At 46.5% G+C, this 26,435-nt stretch overlaps 1 protein-coding gene across 2 annotated transcripts; it reads right to left on the bottom strand.

Moving 5' to 3' along the window:
* Positions 1 to 23,361, bottom strand: LOC141005978 (neurogenic locus notch homolog protein 1-like). 2 transcript variants are annotated; one of them, XM_073478047.1, is made up of 34 exons: positions 23,181 to 23,361; positions 22,054 to 22,135; positions 14,930 to 15,192; positions 14,383 to 14,721; positions 13,291 to 13,413; positions 12,940 to 13,173; positions 12,413 to 12,568; positions 12,132 to 12,317; positions 11,936 to 12,049; positions 11,036 to 11,149; positions 10,601 to 10,834; positions 10,410 to 10,520; positions 9,032 to 9,224; positions 8,797 to 8,942; positions 8,588 to 8,701; positions 7,930 to 8,049; positions 7,667 to 7,819; positions 7,345 to 7,573; positions 7,030 to 7,231; positions 6,781 to 6,934; positions 6,493 to 6,677; positions 6,248 to 6,380; positions 5,888 to 6,145; positions 5,686 to 5,798; positions 5,026 to 5,597; positions 4,493 to 4,933; positions 4,243 to 4,388; positions 3,944 to 4,157; positions 3,768 to 3,852; positions 3,490 to 3,655; positions 3,082 to 3,380; positions 2,822 to 2,969; positions 2,624 to 2,721; positions 1 to 2,526 (listed from the first exon to the last, which is right to left on the bottom strand). In XM_073478047.1, the coding sequence occupies exons 1-34, from the start codon at positions 23,236 to 23,238 to the stop codon at positions 1,297 to 1,299; spliced, it is 7,413 nt and encodes a 2,470-aa protein (XP_073334148.1). In that variant the 5' UTR covers positions 23,239 to 23,361; the 3' UTR covers positions 1 to 1,296. The 2 variants fall into 2 exon arrangements, with proteins under 2 accessions (XP_073334148.1, XP_073334149.1); XM_073478048.1 differs by having other exon boundaries at positions 3,490 to 3,652.
* Positions 23,362 to 26,435: the final 3,074 nt, after the last annotated feature.

Here is a 26,435-nt window from a genome sequence, read left to right as displayed (position 1 = left end):
AACATCGTAATGCTTAACAGCAGCTTTTATTGAATCAAGACCATTTTTACAAAACATTTTTAATCAGGAAATACTTCTTTGCAAACTACAACTTTGCATGAACATTGATTTTTGAATTACATCTTTTCTTAAAAACATCTTTTATCTCTGAATTAGTTTATAAAACATGACATTTAAACACCTTAAACCGCACTCCTTTACAAAGTGCAGGTGATGTTAAACACACGAAGGTCCCCATTTCTTTCACGAACAATGTTCTCCACCTCGAAGACATTTTCTTTTTTTTACAAGAAATCTCACAAATACATTGCTGTTCTTAGGAAAAAAACATACAATCACACTGGCACTATCTTAAACTGTGGCGAATGTAACATTTCTACTACAGGTCTGCAATTTAACACTTAACAGGTTAAACATGGTAACCATAATCACTGATTTGGGATACAAAATATGAAATAAAGAAACATGTCCTTGCATCATAAATGATCACAAATCAATTATTCAGCACCAGCCCAGACCACCATTCAATCAAAATAGGCTCAGGTTGATTTAGATGCATTTTCCACTCTTAGAAAAGCATCTCTCAACTGATAAAAGATATTTGCTCTGTGCTTTTAGGTCCCAAATCTCCACAGTAAATGACAAGATCTGTGTTTACTCAGTTCAAATACGCTCTTTCTCATTTTGCCAAGAGAGGACAGTGTAGCTAGCGACATTATGAAAGGTGACACTTTATATATATATTTGATCATCATCTAACACAGACTCAGTGATAAGACTTAGTGAAATGTAGTTCAGTAACAAAACCTGTGTCACTTAAAAGACAAAGGAGGTTAAAATATAATTAATTAATACTGAAAATTTTAAAATAATCTATAAAAGTTCGAAAAGAAATCTGTACAAACGTAATGCAAATCCCAAAAATAAAATTTAGCCGATGCATCAAAAGATTAAAATAAATCCAGTGAATAAAGCAACACAAGACACAAATAAATAGCCAGTGTACACATCTAGGAGTCTTTTTTTTTTCTGATACGCACTCCTTTTAAATGGTTTCTAATCTTTCCATACATAACAGAACAAAAATAAAAATAAAAAAGCATAAATATAAAAGCATCTTCTTTATATTTCAGGTCAAAAAAAGCACATAAATAAATACAAAATTACTAAAACTGTTTTTATCGTTAGTATAAAAACTGATAATAAAAAAGGAGCATGTTCAGTCTTGAGACTGGTTTGTCACTCTCTGTTCATATATTTCTTTCCGCTAAACAGTTCTGTCCATTTTAAAAGTCTCTACTTAAACTGTTCCGGGATCAGATTCATCTGCGAATGGATACTCGTAGGCGGGCTGGAGATGCCTTCCGACCAATCGGACATGTTGGAATGTGGCGATGAGCTGGACCACTGGTCGGGGGAGCCGGGGGAGGGCGTTAGAAACGGGTGGTCGGGCACCTGTAGCTGGTGGTTGGGTGTGTTGTCCATGGGGCCAGAGTAGCTGTGTTGGGAGGGAGGGGTGAGGAACTGGGTGCCGAGGATCTGCGTCTCCTGCGGCATTACGGTGTGGATTGGCACAGAGCGGCCTGAGCCGTTGTTTTGCTGCATGTCGGAGCTGCCCAGCTCCATGTTCGGGAAGCTCTGGTTGAGGGTCTGCCCGGCCGTGGTGGAGTTTGAGTTCTGGTGCTGGAGCTGCCGCGAGTGAGCCTGCTGCATCATGTGCGCGGACGAGCCGAGGTGGCTGGTCTGCAGGTTCTGGTAGCCCATGATCTGAGACAGGGTGGCAGTGCTGACGCCATGCAGAGCACCCATCATGTTGTGGGAAATGGTTGGCGCCTGGTTGAAGCTTCCTTGCTGGCCTACGCCTGGGTGCATCCTGGTGAGCCAGTCTAACTGGCCTCCTCTGCCTACAGATGTACCCTGACTGTTGGGGCTAGACACCGGCATGTGGGAGAGACGGGGAGGGTTATGGTCAAAAGACATGCTCATCTGGCCCATGTGGTCTCCATTGCCTTGTAGATGATTTAGAGACATGGGTGGGGACTGCTGGAAGGGTGATGTCATGGGAGGAGAGGCCACATCAGACAGATAACCATGTGGCGACTCGAGGGAATCAACCGGAGAGAGGACAGCTGACGTGTCGAGCAAGTTACCCTTCCCATCCAGTGACTTCTTCTTCTTCATCCTATTATCTTTGCCTCCATCCTTCCCTCCTTTTCCTCCGGCGCTAAGTTTGCGAACCTTCTTGACAGACAGGTTGGGTTTGAGGTTGCTAAGGTAGTCATTAGGGGAGGAGAGAGGAGGGGAGAGGCTGGAGGTGCTCAGGGGAGCGCTGTGAAGCCCGGGGCTCCTGACCACATTGTACTCATCCAGGAGGCGGACGATGTCATGGTGCATGCGCTCCTGGGCGATATCTCTGGGCAGCTGGTCGAGGTGGTCGGTGATCTCCCGGTTTGCAAAGTGCTCAAGAAGAACTTTGGCGGTCTCGAAGCTGCCTTCACGGGCTGCAAGGAAGAGCGGTGTCTCCTCCTAAAAAAGCAAACAAAGAAAAAAACGGTTATTCCACTGGGTATACTACTGTGAAAGCTGTAAATACCTCCATCACAGTCACATGATTTTCACATACCTTGTTGTCTTGCATGTCCTTGTTGGCACCATTTTTCAGCAGCACCACAGCAGCCTCCACGTTGTTTACAGCCGCAGCCCAGTGAAGAGCAGATTTACCTGCAGAGGGAAAGGTAGAGGGTTGTTTATGATAACAGCTCAACACAATAGAGGATCTTTCTTCATGGACTGTGAAGATGACAGATAAAATGTTAACTACCAGAATCATCGGTGGCGTTAGCATCGGCGTGGCAGTTGATAAGCTCCTCCACCATGCCATCAACGGCCAATCGGGCTGCCAGGATCAGAGGTGTTGTTCCGTCATGCATGCGGGCATCAAGATCAGTGGCGCGGTTGCGGATTAAAATCTGCAAGGACACAACACAGACTTGTTTAGTTAGGTGCTTTAAAAACGCTGGATAAACTTTGTCATAAATCAAACCGTGGAGAGATGTGAGAGTCCTGTAGAGGATAAGTCACCTGGAAAACTCCCTGTGCATCTGCGGCCACAGCAGCGTGAAGCGGAGTGCGGCCCATGTTGTCCTGCACGTTGGCGTCGGCGCTGGACTCCAGGAGGCGTTTGGCGGCATCAGATCGGGCGTAGCGAGCAGCCAGGTGGAGCGCAGTCTCGCCTGTACGGTCAGTCTGGTTGTGGAGGTTGGCGCCCTGGTAAATGAAGTCAGAGATGATTTCTGCTGAGGGATCCTCTTCCTCTTCACTGTTACCAGTCTCAAGTCCTCCACCGCTGCAGGAAGCAATCATCAGGGGAGTGAAACCATCTGAAAGAAGAAGTGAGAGGATTATAGTTCGCAGTCATGTGTCTGTCACTTCGCAGAAGACTGCACAATATTTTACGGGGTTTTCATTATGACATAATTCTGTACACACCAGGTCCTCTGACATTGACATCCATGCAGTCGTTCTCAATCTCTCCCTGAGGAGGGGTAGGAGCAATCGACGCAATACGTAGGTCAGCTGCATCCAGATGCTGCTGTGTCCACTTCCTGTGGTCGGTATGATCACACAACTCCAACATGGCCTGCTCCTCGAACTGCTAGAAACACAACGTCAGCAACGTCAGCATCAGTAGCACACATGGAAACGGTTCAGGATAAAAAGTTCGGGAAAATATTTAGACAATAGAAGACTCAAATTGTTTGTCTTACCCTGAAGCGCCTGCAGTCTGGATCTTCATCGTCCCATTCATTTTGATTGTCATCCATAAGATTTATGTCAGAGTTTTTCATAGGCCTGAGAAAAGAGGATGCAGGTTAGTCTAGTTACATAACATTAAACACACAACACACGCCGCTTTCTTATTCCACTTTTGAAGTCTACTTACTTCAATCCTACAGAATCCTCTCCCAACGGCTCTCTGCGCTTCTTCTTGCTTGGCTCCGACACTTTGAACCCCTCAGGAAACCAGAGCTGGCCGTGCTCTCGTCGACGCTTACGAGACACCAGAACGCCAAGGCAGACAAAACCCAAAGCAGCCAAGCCCAGGAAGACAACGTACATGGGGTAGAGCTCTGAGCTTGAGGGAGTAGGTCTCACACCTGGAAAGATAGGATTTCAACGTTAAGTAATGTTTCAATAATATTGAGTATTTATTCAAAAAAGGGCTTGATATGAGTTACATACTCGTGACAGCTTCAATATAGGGAACATTGAGATTCCCACTGGAGGCCAGCGCTCCGAGGAATGCAGCTACATCTGTGGCACTCTGGAAGCATTCAGTAGACTGCTGGTAACACTGACGGTTGTCAATCTCCAGGTACACCACAGATCTACAAGCAAAAATAGATGGAAATGTTAACATTCAACACTTTCCTGTAATACAAATATGAATATTACTGATATGTTTTAACTGTGATTTCTCTGTGGTGCCTACCCTTTGACTTGCACAGGATCCAGCTCTCTGCGTTTCCGAGGGCTGACCATGGCTGTCACGCTTTCCTTCACTTGACCCAAAACATTAGCCGGCACCGAAGCCCACTCGGGCCAACCATCCGCGGAGCGCTTCAGCACGTTGTGTTTAACGAGGTCCTGTTCGTTGCCGTAGTAAGGGAAAATCATCGGTTCTCCTTTGGCATCACGGCGGAACACCACATTGGTGTGGAGAACACTGCTGAGGTCTCGGAGGAAGGCTGAGGAACGGTTTTTAAGCTGCTCTGGGGGGATGTGGACCACCAGGACTAAGTGCCCATCCGCCAGCTTCTCTGGCATGTTGTTGGCACAATCCAGGCCGTCCCATTCACACTCTCCATTGTTGCAGCCCTGGTCACAGTGGCCGTCAGCATAGTGGTCTTTACAGTACTGGTCATACAGCGGGCTGGAAGAAAGAAGGAGGCTTGGTTAGGATTCTGCAACTATATGACTACTGCTACTACTAAAATGTTTTTTTGTCTGGTTTTCGACACTTACTTGCACTGTCCTTCCTGTCCCTGACAATCAAAACCATCATAGAGACACCCAGGACTGTTGCACTGGCCATCACACTTCCCATCGTTGAAGTAGCGCCAGCACTGCAAGGCTGCAGAGCAGTTTTGCCAAGGGTCATCAAAATTAAGCGAGCAGTCTCCTCCGTCCCAGCCGCAGGCATGGTTGTTGCACAGCGAGTCACAGATGTGGTTCCCTGCCCACTCGTCACACTGAGGAATCTCGCAGCTCACCTCCACTTCCGGAGGAGGGGTGATGTCCCGGCCGAAGCCTCCTACAAAGGAATAATCCAGGATGTGGCACAGCAGGCCGTTGAAATTGCTCGGGCAGCTACACTGGAAGAAAGGCACATCTGGTGTGATCTGGCAGGTGCCGCCGTTGTAGCAAGGGTTGGAGATGCAGAGGCTGTCTGTGGGGGTCTGGCACTCAGGTCCAGTGAAGGTTGGTGGACAGAGGCAGCGTGGGCCCAGGTGGCCTGAGACACATGTGCCTCCATTCCTGCAGTTTAGACTCCCACAGGAGCGAGAGTCATACTCACAGGAGGAGCCGGTGAAGCCCTACAGAAACAGAAATGGACTGAGGTTATGACACTGTGCTTTAAAAAGTAGAATTATCTCTGAAGAGGCATCACTCAGCTGTACTCACAGGAGGACATTTACAGATGAAACCATGAGGCGTGTTACTGGCGACAGCACATGTTCCTCCATTCCTGCAGGGTCTTCCTTTACAGCCGTCAAACACCTTGTCACAACGCTGGCCTGGACAACAGAAGCAAAATGTCAACATTTGCACACAGGCTTGCTGCAGTCTTGTTACGTTCTTGTTGCTGCGGGATGTAGATCAGTACCTGTGTATCCGGTGCGGCACTCGCAGCGATAGCTGTTGGTGAGCTGAATGCAGTTGTAGGAGCCTCTCGGGTCACAGGGGTCAGACAAACACTCGTTGACGTCACCTTCGCAGCGCTCGCCTACGTAGCCTGACGGACACAGACACTGATAACCTCCGATGCGGTCCACGCACTTGCCGTTGTTGAAGCACTTGGGCTCGTTGGTCAGGGGGTCGGTGGAAGGCGTGCAGTCGTCCGAATTAATCTCACAGTGGACACCTACGGGAGACAGTAACATTGGGTTAGACATGTTCTCCTTTTTGTGCTCATAATAGTTTTTTTGCAAATGTATGTATACGAATATGCTATGCAGGTGTATACCTTGTGTTCCTCTGGGACAGGAGCACTTGTACGTGTTGATGAGGTCGATGCAGGTGCCTCCATTCTGACAGGGCTGTGACTGACATTCATTGATCTCTTTGGAGCAGTTTACACCGTGGTAGCCGGGGACACACTGAGGAATCATTATAGGAATAATGTGTTATTTATTTATTGTTTATGATCCGATTTTGTACATCATATCTGTACATTTCCATGTGATTCAATTCCAGTTTAAATCAACCTACCTCACAACTGTAGCCTCCCAGATAATCAGTACAAACGGCTCCATTCTGGCAGGGATTAGGTGAGCACTCGTCCACTTGTTCCTGGCAGTAACTCCCTGTGTAGCCGGCCTGGCAGCGGCAGTAATGTGTGTTTCCAGCATCCAGACACTGGCCTGAGTTCCTGCACAGGTGAGCCACCTCCACCCCTGAAATCATAGGGGAACGAGTTACAGAATATATCGCTGACAGGTTTAAAAGAAAAAAGCTTTATCAGCATGATGTGAAATAACTTTTGTCTGGCTTTCATACCTTGCTGCTTGGCTGCGACCTCACAGGAGACACTGGGGATGTCACAATAGAGACCAGTCCATCCAGTCTGGCACTGGCAGGTGTAAGAGGCTCCCTGCTGCCAGCAGGAACCTCCATTTTTACAAGGGGATGAATCACACCAGCGCACGAGATTCTAACAGGAAAACAAAAAAGAAACACTTAAAAAACTAGAACAAATTGAGGCAAAGCATGAAACCAACACAGAGACAAAAGAGGACTTCACCCTACCTGACAGTTGACTCCTGTGTAGCCGTGAGGACAGGTGCACTTGTATGTCCCATAACTGTCAAGACAAGTGCCCCCATTGAGGCAAGGTTTGGAGTCACACTCGTTGATATCATACTGGCAGTAGCTTCCAGTGAATCCAGGTAGACAGAGGCAGGTGAAGGCATTGATTCCATCGACACAGGTGCCACCATTAAAGCAAGAGCTGAAGAAACACAAGAAACAAGAATGTTAAAACATTATAAGATTTGCCTTGGTTTAATTATTCAGCAAAGTTTAATAAGTACAGACAAAATTTTGATGATGATGATGAGCTACCTGTCTGTGCAGTCGTTGGTGTTGATCTCGCAGTTGATGCCACTGAAGCCAGGCGGGCAGGTGCAGGTGTAGCTGTTGACACAATCGGTGCAGTTGGCGCCGTTCCTGCAGGGGTTACTCTCACACTCGTTTATGTCCTGCTCGCATTTGCCGCCGCGGAACCCGGGCAGACAGGTGCATGTGAAGCTGTTGATGCCATCGCGGCACAGACCGCCGTTACTGCAGGGATCTGAGGCACGAGAAAGAAAATTAAATCACCGTTTTTAATAGTGATGTTTGAAATTGAAGACTAGATTAGAAATGGTGAAAGTCTGTTTCTTACTTGGTTTGCAGTCGTCAGTGTCTGTCTCACACTTCTGGCCAGTGTAACCTGGCTGGCACTTGCACTGGTAGCCACCCATAGTGTTATGGCAAATAGCACCATTGCGGCAAGGGCTCTTCACACATTCGTTGATGTCAATCTCACATGTTTGACCTTGAGGGAAGGAGAAAGATTGAAGAAAAGTTAGTCACATTGTCCTGAGGGTGGACAGATTTTGGCTAGATATGCATAAACAGGTGAAACAGAAATGAATGGATGGATACCTTGCCATCCTTCAGGGCAGATGCAGGAGAAGCTCTGGTAGTCTTCAGCCTCCTTACATACTCCACCGTTTTTACAGGGTCTGGGGCTGCAGGGTGCCAGCAGGATCTCACAGTTGTCACCTGGTGACAGAGAAGAGGGAACATCAGTGTTGGGACTATTCTGGTAATGTGGAATAACTACTTCAGATGTAAATAATTCCCATTATATTTGATTCCACACTCCTGTCAAAGATTTCATTTCGAAGAGTCACAAAAATCCCAGTTTACATCCCACTTCCTTATCCATTTCCATGACAACTTAGCCAAACAGGAAGGCCCTTCCTGTTTCCTGCTATTGTGCGATCACAGACAGGAAACAGGAAGTGGGAATAGGGCTTGGAGCAGGCTCCAGCTCTCCCGTCATGTTAGCCGCTGTGGCATGTTATTCCAAAACATACACACACGCACACACACACACACGCATACTGTTACAGGCTGATCTTTCCACACAGAGATGCCAAAAACAGGCATCCCCATTCACTAAAACAACATGAGATAGGATGGGATGAGGCTTCTGTGCGGAAAGAGAAGGATTATCTTTACAGTTTCAGACCAACAGCTGAGTCAGCAGCAAACTAGATTCCATCATCCCAGGTGTATAAGCAGCTACGTGTCATACCGGTGTAGGGCAGCAAACAGTTGCACTTGTATCCAGCCACATCGTCGATGCAGGTGCCCTGGTTGAGGCAGGGGTTGGAGGCGCACTCGTTGATGTTAGTTTGGCAGTTAGGTCCTACAGTGGCGGGATTAAAGAGCACACTTAGGTTAGATAGCGGCTAACAGGGCGCACACTCACACTGAAAAGGGACAAGAAGGGTTATAACTGACCAGTGAAGCCTGCTCTGCATGTGCAGTGGTACCCGCTGGTCATGTCCTTGCAGGTTCCCCCGTTCATGCACGGGTTGGACTCACACTCGTTGTTGTTGATGTCACAGTTCGGGCCGCTCCAGCCAGAGTCACAGGTACATTTGTAGCTACAATCAAAGGAAAGTCAAGGTCAGTGGTGTTTTATTCGTGCCACTTTTGGCAGCTCATACATCTTAAAGACTGGATCTGTGCTGACCCATTGATGAGGTCCTGGCATCTGCCGTGGATGCAGGGGTTGCTGCCACACTCATCCACTTGAGACAAACAGGTGGCGTCGTTGTAGCCCTCTGGACACAGGCAGGTGAAGCTGTTGATGCCATCAACGCAGGTACCCCCGTTGTGACAGGGGTTGATGGCACATTCATCGATGTTGATGTTACACATTGATCCTGGAAGGCGATGAGAAATGATTTTTAGGACAATGCAGCTTATATTTCTTTTGACAGACATGGATTGATGAATAGCTTCTTTGCTTGAAACTTTGCCCTCCTGTGTGGTATTCTTTGAACCTTTATAAGCTGCTTGCTGAGGTGCACTGTGTGGCTTTTGGACAATAGAGAGACTCCCTCAACATTCAACAGGCAGAAGCTGTAGCAGCTCGAATGTGTGCCTAGCCTGGTGGCCCCTAGAGGCCCCTTCGGCTCCCCTGCATTGATTGAATGGGGCCCTGTTGAATAGGCAGAAGGAGGGTTTCAGCTGGATCTGAGAGGGGGAGGTGCTGCCAGGAGAAGGGAGGGAGGGGGGACTGTAGCTGCTCTGCCTATTCACATACACACACACACCACCCCCCATCCAGGGAGAACTAACCTCACCCAGGGCTGTTTACAGGGACAGAAGGCCAGACCCTTTTCACACACAGCCGAGTAACAATTAAACCCCCCTCTGATCCCCCTCCTCCTCTGCTCCTCATCAATCAGGAGGGGAGGGCCCAACTGCCTGATCTTCAGTTACAATAGTCCTCTGTCCCTCTGTGTCTCAGTCCCGCCGTGCCCTCCACACTCACCCCGTCAGCACAAAAAGATGGAGGGGAGGAAGAGGAGGAGGGATGCACAGAAGCCTGCACACACACACTTGTTCCTCCCTGCCCCCCTTTCTAGTATAATCACACAGCCACTACCAGTCAGAACCGGCTCTGTTGGGCCATGAAAGGGAGGAAGACGAGAGTGGTCCACTTGTTGGGCAAAGACTCTGTCACTTTGAGCACGTTACAGGTGAAGTAAATAAGGTGCAACACGTTAATCTGAGATTTTTACCGGATTAGTCATGCAGTTACACACTAATAAACACCAGCTATGTGATTAAAGGCCTTTTAAAGTATCACCTTACAGACTCTTTCCAGGCTCAACGTCACAGCCTTTTCAAATGGCAAACAAAGTTAGCGCTTTGTGTGTGCGTATGTATCAGGTTGGGGACTGTGTTCCTTTCTCTAAACCCCCCCCCTCCTCCACATCCCACACAGGCAATCTGACACCATTGTTCTGCAGGAGTGGACCCGCCAGCCACCTGTCCTACCTGCCCCTCCCAAAGCTCAGGGGACCATCCCCCTGCACCTGTAAACTCCACCCAGCGCTCACCTGTGTAGCCGGGCTCGCATGCACACTCGTAGCCGTTGATTTTGTCGATGCACCTCCCGTAGTCGCAGGGTTTGCTCTTACAGTCGTCCAGGTTGACCTCACAGTTGAAACCTGTAGATTGGACCACATGTTAGCAAAATCTCCACATTTTAATGAATCTGACAGAGTTGAATGTTGTTGAAATGTCTCACCTGCTGTGCCTTTGGGGCAGGCACAAATATAAGTGTTCTCCCTGTCCTGACAAGTGCCACCATTCCTGCAGGGTTGGCTGAGACACTCGTTGATGTTGGTCTCACACAGGCGGCCGGTGTAGCCGGGGCGGCAATAGCATGTGAAGGAGGCCAGGCCATCCTTACAGGTGCCATAGTGGCAGGGGTCGGAGTAGCACTCGTTGATGTCGGTCTCACAGTGCTGCCCCGTGTAACCTGGACCAGAGAAAAGAGTAAGTACTTAATAAAATAATCTGGTCACATCTAAATTGTTCTAAATGCAATTGTGAAACATAACTTTGAATGAATTTCAATGGATATCAATCATGTTTTTTTTTTAATTTTGGATAGAAACTAGAAAAAATTGAGGAAATTTGCAATGAAATTTTGCAAAAACAAACAGTTGGTTTGGTTTACCTTCAGCACATTCGCAGGTGTACTTGTTGGGACCATCCGTACACTTGGCTCCATTCTTGCAGGGTGTGCTGGCACACTCGTCAATGTCCACCTGACACAGACTCCCTGAAAAACCTGCATATGCATGAAAAAAATACAGATTTAAACTTTTTTCAGATTATTGTTTTAAAGGTGCAATATGTTTTTTCTTATGTAACACATTTGGTTATGTAGTCCTTTATTTTGTTCTCACCACACAATAATTCAAACTCAAAACATTCTAATGTTTACAAATATACAGCTTTTAATTACATCTAAGCCCTGTCGCTTTGTTTGTTTATAAGCCTGTATAAATGTTGCATAGTGCAACTTTAATGTGAGAAATCCCGCCAAAATAATGTAGCTCGTTATAGTCTGGATATCATGGCTACACTGTGCATAATGCACAGAAAAGCTCATTTGCATCTGAAGTAGGTCTGCAGGACACTGAAGGTCCTAACAAACCATTCCTCAACACTTCCTCCACCTCCACCACCCGCCTCCTCCTCCTCCTCCTCCTCCTCGGCTCTTACTGTGCAGTGAAATCTTTCTTTCAAACCGCAACACAATGGCCTCCAGCTTACCGGCCATAAACCAATCCCTGCCCCCAAATTTTGGCGCTAAGCTCTTACACAAACTCCTGCCGTGCCCGCCAAATATGCTAATGTTTCCGCAACCTGCTCCACTCTGTCCAGTCCACACGCAAACCCTTTGGTGACACTATTAGTAGAAGTGAATCATTAACATTCAATCTGTGAGCCATATATGGCGTGATATACTCATTGGCAGCTAGGTTAATGATCCACCCCTTTATAGCCTCTTCTCTGCTCTCATTGTCTAGGACCCTATTACTTTCTGTCACATCTCCTTATATTTTCTCACCTTTTGGGCACTCGCAGTGGAAAGAGTTGATCTTGTCAACGCACTTGCCATTGTTGAGACAAGGCTGGCTGGCACACTCATCTGTGTTGATGTGGCAGAACACACCCTCATATCCTGAGAATAAAAGAGTTATTAGTCAAATTTACTTTCTTAGGGTTTAATAATGCTCTTAAATCACAAAGATTCGTCCATTTACCTGGCATACAGATGCAGTGGAACCCTCCGATCTGGTCCAGGCAGGTGGCATCGTTATGGCAAGGATTAGACATGCATTCATTGACGTCCATCTCGCAACGAGGGCCTTCATATCCTTGGAGACACTTGCACTGGAAGGAGCCTTTGGTGTTGAGGCAGCGGCCGCCGTGTTCACAAGGGTTGGCACCTACAACGATCAACATTGAAGATACAAGTTGTCACACATGTTTGGTCATTTGAGCAGACAGATTGTAAAGGATTCAATTTCTAAACTCAGCATACCGAGGGAGCACTCGTCAATGTCCAGGTTGCAGGCTGACCCGGTGTAACCTGGAGGACAGGTGCAGATTGCCTTGCCATTGACTGGGTTGGTATCACAGTTGGAGCCCTTCTGACATGGGTTGCTGATGCAGGCATCATCAAGGTGGCACAGCAAACCTGCGAGCACAGCAAGTCATCAAACTTTATCATAACATTTAACAGTGCAATATGTAAGAATTTTACTAAAATTATCAACAAAATGTGAAGAAATTAGAGTTTTAAAGTTATGTCACAGATGTCTTTGTATTGTGCTGCAGAGACATCTATTGAAGTTAGCATGCTAACCAGCTAGCCTAGGTAACAACTACTAGGTAACTAGTTAACAGCAGCTACGGTTAGCAGCAGCTAGCTGTGACTCAGGTGATATGCTGCCCCCTATTTGTTTGGAGTATTCATTCAACAGGTGGCCAGTTCTTACATACGGCACCTTTAATCACTTCATTAGGAACATAATCTGTGTGTGCAGTGCGTCTGGATCAGAGTCGTACCTGTGCGCCCATGAGGACACTCGCAGAAGAAGGATGCTACGCGATCGTGGCAGGTGGCACCGTGGTAACAAGCTGCACTGGCACAGTCGTCGATGTTCTCGCTGCAGTCGTCGCCCGTCCACCCGTTGACGCAGACGCAGTGGTAGCTGCCGTGAGTGTCGTGGCACGTTCCTCCGTTCTGGCATGCGTTGGGCATCAACTCGCACTCATCCACATTTTCTGTGCAGTATTGACCTGATAGGAGGGTTAGCACAGTGTGAGGGCAAGTTTAAAATGTTGTCTTTGTACTTTTCTGATTTCATTTTTAAGTTCACAAAAAGTTCAATGGTTATGCTCTTAACCAAAGCTCACCTGTGTAATGTGGTGGGCACTGGCAGTTGTAGGTGTTCACACCATCCACACACACACCACCATTCTGGCAGCTGTGACCTGGGCAGTCGTCGATGTTGTGCTCACAGTGCTGACCTGTGAAGCCTGATGAACAGAAAGAGAACAAAAAGAGACGAGATATGAAAAGCTGAGGAGTGTCAAAGACACAGAAAAAGACCTAGCAACATTTGATTTTAGTTAATAATCACACCATCTCTTCCTTTCCTTATCACTGTGCACTTTTAAGCTCCAGATAAGCTCTCCACATCCTAGTGGCGGATTGTTTCAATGCCCAGCAGATGACAATGCAATTTGTCTCCTCCTCAAACATCAAAGTCTTGAGTGGGAGTTTTACAGCCACGATAGTCTGATTAACTATCAACCCGCGGCTCTGCAGGTGCCCGTGCAGCTCCGCTATCTTGCCGCATTCCAGCACGGACACCCACGAGAGACACACAGCGTGGGTTAAACTTTAACACACAGCCCCACAATATCCCTCATTCATCTGCATATCTAAACAACTTGTTCTTTGCTCAATCAGACAACAACTCAGCCAGGTTTCATAATGACCAAATATTGAACTTTTAAGAGGGATAGAGATGTGCTCGTAAAATGTGGTTTGGAGAGGAAAAGTTTCTACACAGCTCGAACAGCAGCGACCACAATTGCCCAAGGTTAACCAAAGTTTTATACAACTCTGTAACGGATTTGGGTGCCAACACAATAAAGATGGCAAACAGACCAGCTCAGTGTGTGTGTGTGTGTGTGAGACCTCATGAATAGGGTGTGTATATCTATACATTGATGTGTACTGAGAGGCCTCGCTTGTGATTATCAGAAGGAAACGTCTGTGTGACTGCATCCTGCCAGTGGAGGCTGGCAGAGAGAGATGGGAGGGGAGGGGGCTAACCACTCAATCAGACTTTACTACAACAACAGACTGGTTTTTAGGTCAACTGATGTAACAGCAAAACAACAAGTATGTGTGTTGTGTTGCTGCTCTAGCCATATGCAACTTCATGTCTGCAAAAAAAAACCGCTGCTTATTTATGTGCCGATGTATATTTGTGTTACCTGGCAGGCAGCTGCAATCATAGGTGGTGTCTCCCTTCTGGACGCACGTGCCTCCGTTCAGACACGGCGAGGGGCTGCATGGCATGTAGGGGGTCTCGCAGTGTTGGCCGGTGTACTCCTGAGGACAGCGGCAGTGGTACGAACCCACCTCGTTCACACACGCGCCGCCGTTCAGACAGGGAGATGGAGACTGGGCGCACTCGTTGACGTCTTGCTTGCAGGTTTGACCGTGGAAGGCGGGCGGGCAGGTGCAGATGTAGGTGGAATCGAAGGCAGAGCACTGGCCGCCGTTTGCGCATGGGTTGGAAGCGCATGGGTTGGCGAGCTGGCATGTTTTACCTTGGAAAACAAAATGACAGAGAGCGTTATTAAAGGTGCAATATGTTAGAATTGTCCACCTGTCAACAAATAGAGGGCAGCATATCACAAGAGTGAACTGCTTTGAGTTTTGAATGTTTTCACCCAAAATTCTTACATATTGCACCTTTAATGTTTTATAGTGAAAGCTGGTGAAAAGGAGCGCACAGATAACTTTTATTCTACACACCTGACCACCCAGGCGGGCACCGGCAACGGTAGGCAGCGAGGGTAATGAGATCACACGTTCCTCCGTTGCGACATGGGGAGCTCATGCAGGCATGGTTGGTGGGGGTCAGGCATAGGCGGTCGGTGAAACCCAGGCGGCACACGCAGCGGAAATCAAACGTGTTGCCATGGGAGACTGCTCGGCATTCACCACCATTACGGCAGGGTGAAGGGCTGCAGGGGCTTGGATACTGGCAGCGATTGCCTACGTAGTCACTGGGACACCTGGGAGAAGACAGAAAAGTAGAGATAATTAGAAAACAAGGGTCTTTTTTTAGGTTAAAATCATGGGAACAATCATCCAAACAAAAGGGGAATAAGAGGAGGGGGGTAGAGGAAGGGAGGGAGGAAAAGTTTCCCGCCCAGGAAAAGTCCCACTGGAGCGCGACGGGGACGGCATGTTGTTCTAGTGTGTCTCTCTGGATTAGACTCCCTCAGAACCTTGAAAACACATTCTGCTGGGACAACAGACGCCACAAAATAGTCTAGCCGTAACAGCCCCGTTCCCATCTACCTTTCACCCCTGCGCTGTCCACACTCATCCTGAATGACCGTAGAGATCAAGGGGACTGTGCCGGCTCTGGATGTCTAGGCCCTAAGCCCCATCCAGACTAAGGATGGATGCTGCTACAGTCGCATAGCTCGAACTGGCTGATTATGAGGACATAGAAACCAAGGGGGAAAAAAAAGCTTGACAAAGATGAGGATCTTTTTGCAGCGTCAGGCTGGTTTTTTCAGCGAAAAACCCACGGTGAACCGACTAGTACCGGTGCAGCCTTTATGTAACAGTCCTGTCTGTCACATGTGGGTGCATTTAAATTCGGCAAAAAAAAGTGTTTATGTTTGAATCGGGGCTTGTGTGCGGAGTGTGTAGTCGCACAAATGAGCGTGTGAGTGTCTATGCGTAAGGGACGGCATCTGTTGGCCTCCGAGTATCTCCACAGGGAGCAGGTGCGCATGTTAATGAGGGCAGCTGTTGGACAGGACTCCTCCTCCTCCTCCTCCTCCTCCTCCTCCCCCTCTTATCCCTCCTCCCTCCCTCCCCTCTGTCCCCTTGTCAGATGGGGGGTACTGACAAGCCAACCTCTCCTCCGGGGACATAAAGAACCCATGTGAAGTCAGCTGTTGCAACTTCTGTCTCCTCAACCTTCCCCCGTGAACCACCGGACTCATTCTTAATTCCTCTCTTCCCTACCTGTTCCTCTTTTTACGACTGTCCTTTCTGTGCTGAGACTCTGCTTTTCACTGCTGTTTTTCTCTCCCGTGTTGACTTTTTACAAGTCCCCGCAAGTTACTTTTTTATAACTTTCCCTTATGTCACACGGGACTGCTGAAAACTCCCTTGTTGATTTAGTTAGGTGAGACCAATCAGAGCTTTTTAACAGTCTTGTGTGCCCAGCAGGGAGCCACAGACAGCTCCAATTGGCAGAAGATTGTAAAACAATTTGAGGAGGCTTTTGAAGTTTGCCCAGCTTTCCCAATTTCACACACTGAATAATCACATGTTTTGGGTTGTTAAATCCACCACTCCACATCCTTCATGAAACAGATGTCATTATTAATGTGTGTGTGTGTGTGCGCGCTCGTGTGTGTGTCATCCCACGCTAACTAACTGTAATAGATCCTCTTTGTCCTGAAGTCAGCCCGCTAGGAGATAAAGATCCACCCACATGCTGAAAAGCTACGGAGCACACACCACGGCAACAGGTCTCTCCCAGCGAAGCAATGTCCCCTCAGGCCGGAGCAGATGCTTCCCCGACCTCTGACCCCAAACACTTTTGTGACTGTGGGGAAGGCCTCTTTGCCTTCTCTCCCCTCTCTCCTCTCTCCCCCGCTGGGCCCGATCTACCATCTGCCACTCTGGGGGTGACTTTATCCTCCGACACAAAACCATCCCCACAGTGCACTGGAAATGCCACCGCTGTGGAAAATGTTATGTAAATGGCCGAGGGCGGCGTACAGTAATTATGTGCACGAGTATGACTTCTATACTCTTGTTCTTCCTTTCATGTTGCTTATGAAAGTATTGCATGACTGTCTCTCTTCTTGATGTCTTCAACACTCACTCCCCCCCCCGTTTTCTCCTTAAGTGGCCATTTGTTCCTGCCCCTTCCTCCTCATTTATTTTGTCTAGTTAGCTGATGTTCCCTAATCATTAGCCAAGGTCTGACCCCTGCGGTCCACATCTGTTAGAGAGACCACGAACAGAACAGAACAGAACAGAACTGAGAATCTTTGAGAGGGAACGAGAAAAGTACTGGGTGTGGAAGGATCTGAAGTCTGACCATAATGACTGATCTGAACTTTACGAGGATCGTGGGTTTGATACAGCAGTAGCAGATCAGAACAGTGAGTTATTTCTTAGTAGGCGTTCCTGAAACTGAACTTTTTCAACAGAATAAAGAAGCTGAGGAATTTGTATAATCTTGCAAAACAAAACAGCTTCCACGAGTGTCATAAAGAGATCATTTTGATAGTGATTAGGCTATTTCCTGTCTCGCTCACTACAAGGCAGGAAGATTTACGAGGGTCAGTCACGGCGATGAGGGCCGAGCACCTGCTTGACTAACGACTGCAAGATCACTTTCACGCTTAAAATACACAAACATGGAGTTTCGACACTTCAAACACCTTAGCGGTCGGGAACATCATAACCACCCAAGGCAAAAACACCTGCCTGCCACTCCACTTCTTTCGATGGTTATCAGTAACAACATATCTGCTAAAGTACCTGTAGCCTGGAGTCAATTACACAGGTAACCATGAATCAGGTCGGCACAGAACAGCTCTTCTTCCCAGTCTTTCTAGGCCCTTGAGCGAGATAAAACCATGCACGTTCCTGTAGTGCAACATTGACCTGCCAGAGGAGTTGGTGTTTCTACATTTGACAGCCTGCGCTGGTGCCTGTGAACTTTCAGCACCCACTACAGCTAAATAGCCTCTTATCTCTGTGCTCTGACAGTGTGCTTTGATCACCCCGCTCTGAGGATCTCCAGACTTGCAGAATCCTGATCAGATCCAGTCCAGGGGCCCCCCCGTCAATGCTACATTTTCTCCACAGTAGCTTCTCTAAAGTTCTTAAGAATGAAACTCAACGTATAGTTTAGACACTCTGGCCCATCAGCCTCTTTCAGTATCAGAGGGGCTCTGGCATGTAGGGAATGGGCCCAACCAGGGGAGTGGCAGCCTTAGAGCTTAAACCCCAATAAAAGCACCAACCCGCAGCAGGAACACTTGACCCAGTCATGCACTTGTATACTCCTGATTCGCTTAAGCCCACATGGAGCTGAGCTTTAACAGAGACCTGCACGGTAATCCTATAGGAGGACAAATGAAGAGCGGCATTCCTTGAGGGAGAGTGGAACATCTTTTTAGCAGCACCGGGCTCGCTCCAGACAGCCTTTATGTGCGAGACATTTTATCAGCAATATGCAATACCAGACAGCTCCGTGCAAGGTCGGAGAGGTCCGATCACACCAAGCACTGCGGACTTTCACTCAATTTTCTGTCTCGAGTCTATTCCTGTCAGACGACTCGCAGTATTCGAGACACGTAGCAAGACGGTTGAGATGTTTCCTGAGTTTATTATTAACAGTCACTTCAGACCAAAACAGTGTCTATTTCAGCAAAGCAGTCAGTCAGTCATGCAACGGAGGAGTTTAGGTCAACAACCTTTCAACTTCACTATGCCCTCATTACTGTCTCACAAGTGGAAACTAAATTTGACTCACACAGCTCGGTGCCCTTACACGTTTTTGAGCTGCCTACAGCTCTGTGGGAAACAGGAAGCCCCAGACCTTCAGATAACCTCTTGCTTCACAGAACTATGACTGAGTGCTTCCCCATTACGGCGGCTTGTTGTTGTTTCCGCGTGTCTAGTTGCCCACCACAAACTGAAGTACGCTCTATGTCTAGACAAAGTTCTGATTCCCCCCGAAACTGGAGTATGTAATCAAGTCTGTGAAAATTTCTATTCCCCATCCAAGTTTGAAGGATTAAAAAAATGATTTCTGTTCTAAAAACCAAACCAGACGATCGACCACACAGCTAGCCGAAAGCGGTAAAGATAAATCAAGTGAAAGCTAACCACTAAGAAAACATATGATATTTCTGGCTAAAGCTAAATTTACTTACTGCCCAGTTATTTAGTGTAATCTAAATACACCAGATATATCAATGATAAATCAAAATATATCAGTTCTAGTTAAAAAACATTATGCTAATCACATTTAAGGCAGTAGCTTAGTTAATTAAAGCTAGCTACTGTGATAGCATCTAAAAATCTCTGGCTAAAGCTAAATTTACTCTGCCAAATTGCTTTATGTAAACAAAATACATCAAATATATCACTGCTGTATTACAATATATCAGTTTTGTTGAACAAACATTTTGCTAATTTGGTTTCCTATCCCACATGAACAAAGTATTAGCTAAATTTAGTCTAGCTACATAGTCTAGCCTTGCTATAAAGCTAGCTATTGAGATAGCATCTGATATTCCTGGCTGTCCGGTCAAAATAAATCAGTTCTGATGAACAACATAATTTCCATCAAAGCTTATGATGAGTGGAATTCACAATTTTGCGAGGTTTAGTTATTTTTAAATCACATATTAATGTTGTGTGTGGATTTCAGCGTATCAACAAATGTAGATAAAAGGCTACAACATGTTTTGCCAGTCGGTTTTCCCCTCACATGCTTAGATGTTGTCCAAAGGCAGACTTGAGGTTATATGTGTGCTACTGTAGGCTGTGGTTTATGCCAATTTCCTCTTTCTGATGATGTTGCAAAATAATAAGCCTTAAAATTTAATTTTCTGGATGGCCTGAAAATTTCTTAACTTCCCTTTGTAGCCTACTTGTATGATACACGAGTTCCCCAGAACAAAAAACTGAGCCCAATCAATGCCAGAGAGATAAATATACAGCAAGAAAAACAAACAGGACACGAGCCGGTTCCTGTTTTTAGACATGATCTGTATTGAACAGATTTAAATTAAGGGTGACTAATTTTAGAAGCAGGAAGGATAGAAAACATCCTTTCTGCAGGAAAAGGGAAACGTAGAACCAATTTTGTCTCAACACAGACTTAATCCCTCTAAACCTGTCCATAAGACATCTGATTACCACAGTTTACACCAAGCCTAACCTTGTTCTCTATGCCAACATGTGATTTCACTCTCTGTTCTCCCACTCGTGGGAACGGCGCTGAAAGAGGATTTAAATCTGCCTTACCACTCAAATCTGTGTCACCATATGCTCACAGCGAAAACCACAACATGACACACTGGTAACTGTGCGTGCTGAATACGTGGGTTCAAAGTATTTTAACCGTTTGGCACTCAATCTGACTGTGTATCTTAACCTCAATCACCCAGTTACTACTCTGAATGTGGGCCGTTGCTTTTCGCCTGGTTGCTCTGGTGCCAGCCTGTTCCCCCCAAGAGGACTTTCCAGCTATGTCACCACACATTTCCAAGCTGTACTTTCCAGTTAAAGGGGCACAAAATTCAAATAGTGACGATAAAAGAAACCCATTATTGGAAGCCCTTCCCCGTGCAGACGCTACACTCTGACCCCTGATGCACTGATGCTGAATCTCCCAGTGCACCCGTGACTGATGGCTGCCCGGCTTGGCGGGGATGAATGATTAATGGGAGGAAAACCGGGAGGAAGAAGCAGGCGCGGGGTGGGTGAAGTGATGCTCTTATCCTGTCTGTTTTTAATTGGACCGAGCAGAGATGAAGACCACAATAACAGCTTTGTGGAGGCGGAGGGTGGAGGGAGAGTTTCTGTGCGCGAGTGTGTGCACACGTGCGGGGGTCTGTGTGAAGGTCTGTGTGTGTGTGTGTGTGTGTGTGTGTGTGGAGTGTGCAGATTAGATATTGGTGGCCCTGGGCGAGCAGCATGGGCTCCTTCAATGGCTCCCCCTTGTCCCTTCAGAGCAGAGAAGCGCCTGCCATGACCACATGCCCCGGGGGTAAAGCCAGGCCACCCCTGAGCTTCTTTACGGTTGGATAGAAACAATGCCACAACTGGAAACCACAAAAAAACTTCTCAAGACTAAAGGACTGACATCTTCCTTTCACCTCACCTTTAACGAGAGCATGCAAGGTGAATCAGAAAGCTGACAGGTAAGAATAAAGGGAAGATGCCTGCACCCACAAACCATTAAAATCAATCCATGGCCTGAACAAATAGCCCGCAATCTGCCCCTCTCTCCGTTCCCACTTGTTTGCCTTCGAATTTCTGCACTTTATTCCAATTAATCTCACTCTCTTGACATCCAATCCAATTACATTTCACAGCCATCTGGCTTTCTAATGGAGATCATAAGCGGGTGAGGTGTGGGGGTAGGTAGAGGGGAGGGGTGTGCATCCATTCACAAAGCAGGAGACAAGCCTCTTGTAGGGAGGGGGGGTTGTGGCAGGGGTTTGGTGTGTGTTGTGGTGTTTGGGGTGGCTGTGGCATGATGGGAAGCCCCACTCAGATTAGTCACACAGCATTATTCTGACTGCAGGACAATGGGTGACGGGCGGCGGGCGAGCCCCAGCTGTCGCCCATGAAAGGACAGAAAAACAAGATTTAGGACTGGACGCGTCCTCTCACTTTGCTGCTGAAGGGGTCTTGCATTCATTAACCGGCCGACTGATGAGGAGGGGGTGGGCTTTTGTCCAGCTACCCCTCACCTCTCTGGAGCTGCGCTCTCCTTTTTTTTCTCCTTCCTTCTTATTTCTTCACTTCTTAAACTCTTTTCTTTTTAGGGGAATGTGTGCAGCCTCACGGAGCAATGCGGCTCCTGCAGGGGCATACAGGGGCACACCGAGCGCAGAAGAAACTCAAGGGCCCCCGGTTGCTGGGCACAGGGGCCACTCAAAGGCTGGAATGAAAGGGGGGAATATGCGGTGGCTTTCTTTCCGAGCAAAATGGGGGGAAAAAAGCACTTTCAAGTACCGAAATTACACTACGCTGCTGCACTTGTAAGGCTGCACGAATTCCCAAACAGAAGAACAAATGAAATGCTCCAGATAGCAGGAAGTGTTGGTGGTCTGCAGCGTGAAACATCTGGCGCTTCACATGTTACTTACTGGCATTCTCCATTTCCATTCGAGGTGGCTTCACACCTTCCTCCGTTCAGGCATGATTCAGTGGGTAGGGAGCATTTTAGACCTGTTGAGCACATGAAAAATATTAAAACACAAACCAACATATGTGGAAATCCAGACTGTTAAACAAGACGTTAGGATTAAGAGGGATTAAGCAGGAGTTTGGAAATATTGGAGGGAAGTTATTCATCAGTGAGATGTTTTAATACATTTCATCCTGCGTGAATTTAAATTCTAACACACATGCTGAACTTTAATTGATTTGTTACACACTTGTCCGTAGGGGATATTGGGGGAGCCCGTTGTGGACACCGGTGAGGCCAGAGCGCGTGGTGCGTGGCTTTTTTTTTTTTTTTTAGGGGGGAGGGAGGGTGTGTGGGGAGGAGGAGGGGGGGAGCGCACGCTTTTGCGGGGGAAAGCGCAGCAGCTGCGGGGCTCAGATGCGGGACAAAAGAAATCAGAGTCCAGCACGAGCCATAAAACACTCTCCTCGGGCATTGTTTACCGGCAGACGGGAATAACAGCACCTCCTCCACCCCCCCACACACCCTCCACCCGGCACTCACAACACTCTCCCACACATGCAGACAAAAGGTGGCCCTCCCTCCCCCCCTCTCTCCCTCTCGCGTACCCCCACCCCCTTGCCCCAACACACGCACCAGCATCCATTATCTCCCCTGTTATTTAAAACCGGTTCTCAGAACAATTTAAAAAGTTGATCAAGGCCAAAGATCTTTTAAGAGAGAACAACCAATTAAAGGCAAAATGAGCAGTAAAACTCATGAGTGTTGGTGCATTTAAGTGTTTGCTGCATCAGAAGTATAAGGTTCATCACACACTGGCCACCAAATGAACAGTTAACTTGCGTAAAATAACTTTCACAAGCGCGCACTGCAGCCAAGCCAAAGCGCACCGCAGCGTTTGGCTGCTGCGCTTGTAGTGAATCCATTCCCACGACCAAGAGAGGCTCTTTAAATAACCCAGTAAAAAAAGTTTCCAGGAGATTTTTTACAAGAGCCTACCAGCCTCCAATCATCAGATATTGATCATGCACTAACTTCTCCCAACTTTCCTCTGCAGCCTGGGAACACAACCTTTCATCAGTTTACCTTGTGAGATGACGATCGCAGGAATCAGAAATGTTAGTTTCACAAAGAAACGATACATTCCTCCTCTTCAACTTCACAGATGTCGTTGACTCCCACGTAGGGTTGGCATAGATCCGCAGTTTAGGGTTTACTCCAGAAAATAAATATCCCAATAAATAAATAGCAGGGTAAATCCAACAGAGAGACAAGAGGGAGGCGAAAGTCTTCAGGAGGACTCAGTTCATAGATGTTAACCTGGTGCTTTCCGCGTTCTCAATGAAATCTGCAGGCAACTCTACAAGTTCCTCCCACTACTCCCCTGCCTCCCCCCTCTCTCCTCCCCCCTGTCCTCCTCCTCAGGCCAAATAAAAGCTGCGTCTCTCTCTTCACAGGCTGCAGGAAGAACAAACACTCAATCCCCCCTTCACTGTCCAACAGTACAATTATTATTAACATTAGAGAGAGGTGGGAAATAACTTAGTGCATGTACTCACTGCACAAACTATAATTAAGAAGCACTTTTTTAATCAATTCCTACATTTATCTGTCAGCCCTGGTGTGGCTTTAAGTCTGTACATATGGTCAGCTTGTAAAATAAATTAAATTAAGTAGATTAAACACTTCAAACTAGCTCCATCGTGACCAAATACAGCAGAAAAGTGCTAATTATGCATTTATTCATCATAAAAATCCAATTATAACACAATAACATTGTAGTATAACAATGGCCCATGTTCCTGTGTGGAGTACTTTGATTAGATTTTGCTGATGTTACACATGTACTTTTACTTAAAGGCTAAGTTCACCCAAAAGTGAAAATTCAGTCATTTTTTTCTCCCCCTCATGCTGATTGGAAAGTCGGGGGAAGTTTCCACAAAAAAATTCTGGAGCTTCACGTCGAAACAGCGTTGCAGCACTCTCCTAAACAACTGATGTAGATGGGGACTTGTTTTAAAATGTAAAAAAAAAAACAATGGAGTAAAGGGCTCCATACAGCTTGCCCGAGTCCCTGGGAGCCCCAAGATCCCAAACTGATTTGAAAGGACAATATTTACATTCTCGACACTCTCTGTGACTGCTAACGCTTTTAGCTGTCTATGGGACTTCTAGCCGTGGCTTATTGGTAGTCCTCGTTTCTGGTTAGGCTTTTTAGGAATAACACAAAATACAACACTCAGGGTTGGGAGGGTAACTTTAAAAATGTATCCCAATACAGTAACTAATTACCTCTTACTGTATGTAGTCAGTAACTTAAGCCAAGTATCAGAATATTAAAGTAATCTAATGTGGTTAGTTTACGTCACATTTGGATTACCACAAATCAAACAAAAAAACAAGAGATACATATGTAAATAATATCAATATTCGGCAGAATATAGGCCCCTTTTTTTGTATCCAGATTATGTAATCCCATTACATGTATTCTGTTACTCCCCAGGCCTGACAACACTCTAGAACAGGCATAAAAACTACAATAAAAACACACAGACAATCAGCCACTACAGATTGTGACTGTAACAACAATGACGAGGAAGAACAACACTAAAGAACAATGACTGAAAATAAAAATTCAGAACAAAAAAGAGGAAGGAAAAAAGAAGAAAAGAAAACCATGTAACTCTGTTCACACATCTGCCTTTGTTCCAGTCGTAGTTTAATTCTGTACCTTTACTTGTATTCTGATTTAAAATGCTGCATGTTTATATTGTTGTATTTCTCCTTTTCCTCTGACATTAGTGAGGCACAAACTAATATTCTGAGTAAAGTCAGATAATAAATATAAAACCAGAGAAACCGGTCCGTGATGTTTTTCGTCTCACTGCACACTTCTCCCTCGTGATGGTGTGAGAACCCTAATCTTCATGTATCTGCTTGAAATTTGGCTTTCTGGACGCCAAACCACAACATCATAATTTCATAAAACAAGGACGCGTGTTAGTTCCCGTTACAGTTTCATTCTCACATCATAACTGGCAGTTCCCCAAAATCCTCAAAACCCATGACATGCCTGTAATCCTTCTAGTGAAGTCTTTCCACGAGCGTAACGTGATATATGATGTTTCCATAGTGTTTCAGTTACAATCTACAGTATTTCTGAATGTAAGTGAGCGAACATGTCTGTGCCAGATTCCTATTTTCCTTTTTTTTTTCTCTCTCTCGGGGCGAGTGAAACTGTCAGGGAGTATCTGCAGAGTTTCAGCACCCCAGGGCAAAGATTATTTTATTATGAAGCCTACGCACATGCTGGTCCTTCTGTTGGTGTGACTGCCAAATGGACGGACGCCAAAAGGGGCTAGGTCTCTTGAGGTGCATGAAGTGTGGGAAACACCGGCAGAACAGAGAACAGAAGAGGGAGTGGGAGCAATCAGCTACAAATTTATTGCATAACAGAAACACAAATACGACGTGTTGAGCGAAAGTGTTGGAAGTATGAAATAAAAGAGATGTGCACGGGCATGTAGTGCGATAGTAGGAAAACACCTGACCCACCGTGAGAAATGTCAAATCTATCAGGCACACGCTCAGATAGAGTCACGCCTGTTGTCAACACATGCCCTCCTGCATCCTCGTAGTAAGGTGTGGTTTGGTTTTTTAAATCGGGAAAAGTGCTGATTTGTCAGAAACTCTGGCAGAGCGTGCTGTCTTTTATCTGTCATGAAATCTGAACTCTTGTTTCTGCCTGTAAGGGCTCTCTCTGACTTGAGACACTTATTTGTTTTTGGGGGGGAAATTTAAGGCCATGAGAAAACGCTCTGTAATAGATTCACAAGGCTGGAGAGGGGAAGAACCAAAGCTCGCAAAAACAAACCCAATCAAAGCTTAAAATAGAAACAAAACCGGGAGAGGTCGACACAGAGTGCACGAAAACAGAGTTATTTCTTTGAGATTAAATATAAATGCGACTGCCCTCTGTAAATGAACTGGGGGCCACGCTCAGAGCTGTAGAGTCTGACCTGCAGCACATTGCATTCCCTTTAACTCAGACTCCCTTCCTTCCTGCCCTGGAAGCAGGACTGGAGCAAGGCCAGAGGCTATGATAAAAAGGAGCTCTCCTTGACAAGGAATACATGATGTCATCCTACTATCACACCTCAAAGTCTAAACACAGATGGAGGTATTTTTCTTGGTTCACACCCAACCGGTTGCAACAAAGTCTGAAATAAAGCATGATGACACAGAGTATCTGTAGCTGGACACAGCCATTGAACAGTGATCAGAAAATATGATTTAAGCCTCTCTGGACTTATATTTGAATGTGGCCACCAGTGGCATTGA

Source organism: Pagrus major, chromosome 12 (genome assembly GCF_040436345.1).
Source record: "Pagrus major chromosome 12, Pma_NU_1.0".
Lineage (NCBI taxonomy): Eukaryota > Metazoa > Chordata > Actinopteri > Spariformes > Sparidae > Pagrus > Pagrus major.
The sequence above is the reverse complement of the archived record's forward strand: the minus strand, read 5'-3'. Positions and strand labels throughout refer to the sequence as shown.

What these genes read in the sequence shown, in the direction of transcription:
- LOC141005978 (XM_073478047.1), bottom strand. Translation starts at nt 23,238, where the DNA reads ATGTATCGTTTCTTTGTGAAACTAACATTTCTGATTCCTGCGATCGTC. An exon ending in CCACTGCATCTGTATGCCAG is followed by an intron (nt 12,050 to 12,131) that starts GTAAATGGACGA and finishes TTTTATTCTCAG; the next exon opens with GATATGAGGGTGTGTTCTGC. An exon ending in CTGCCCTGAAGGATGGCAAG is followed by an intron (nt 7,820 to 7,929) that starts GTATCCATCCAT and finishes CCTTCCCTCAAG; the next exon opens with GTCAAACATGTGAGATTGAC.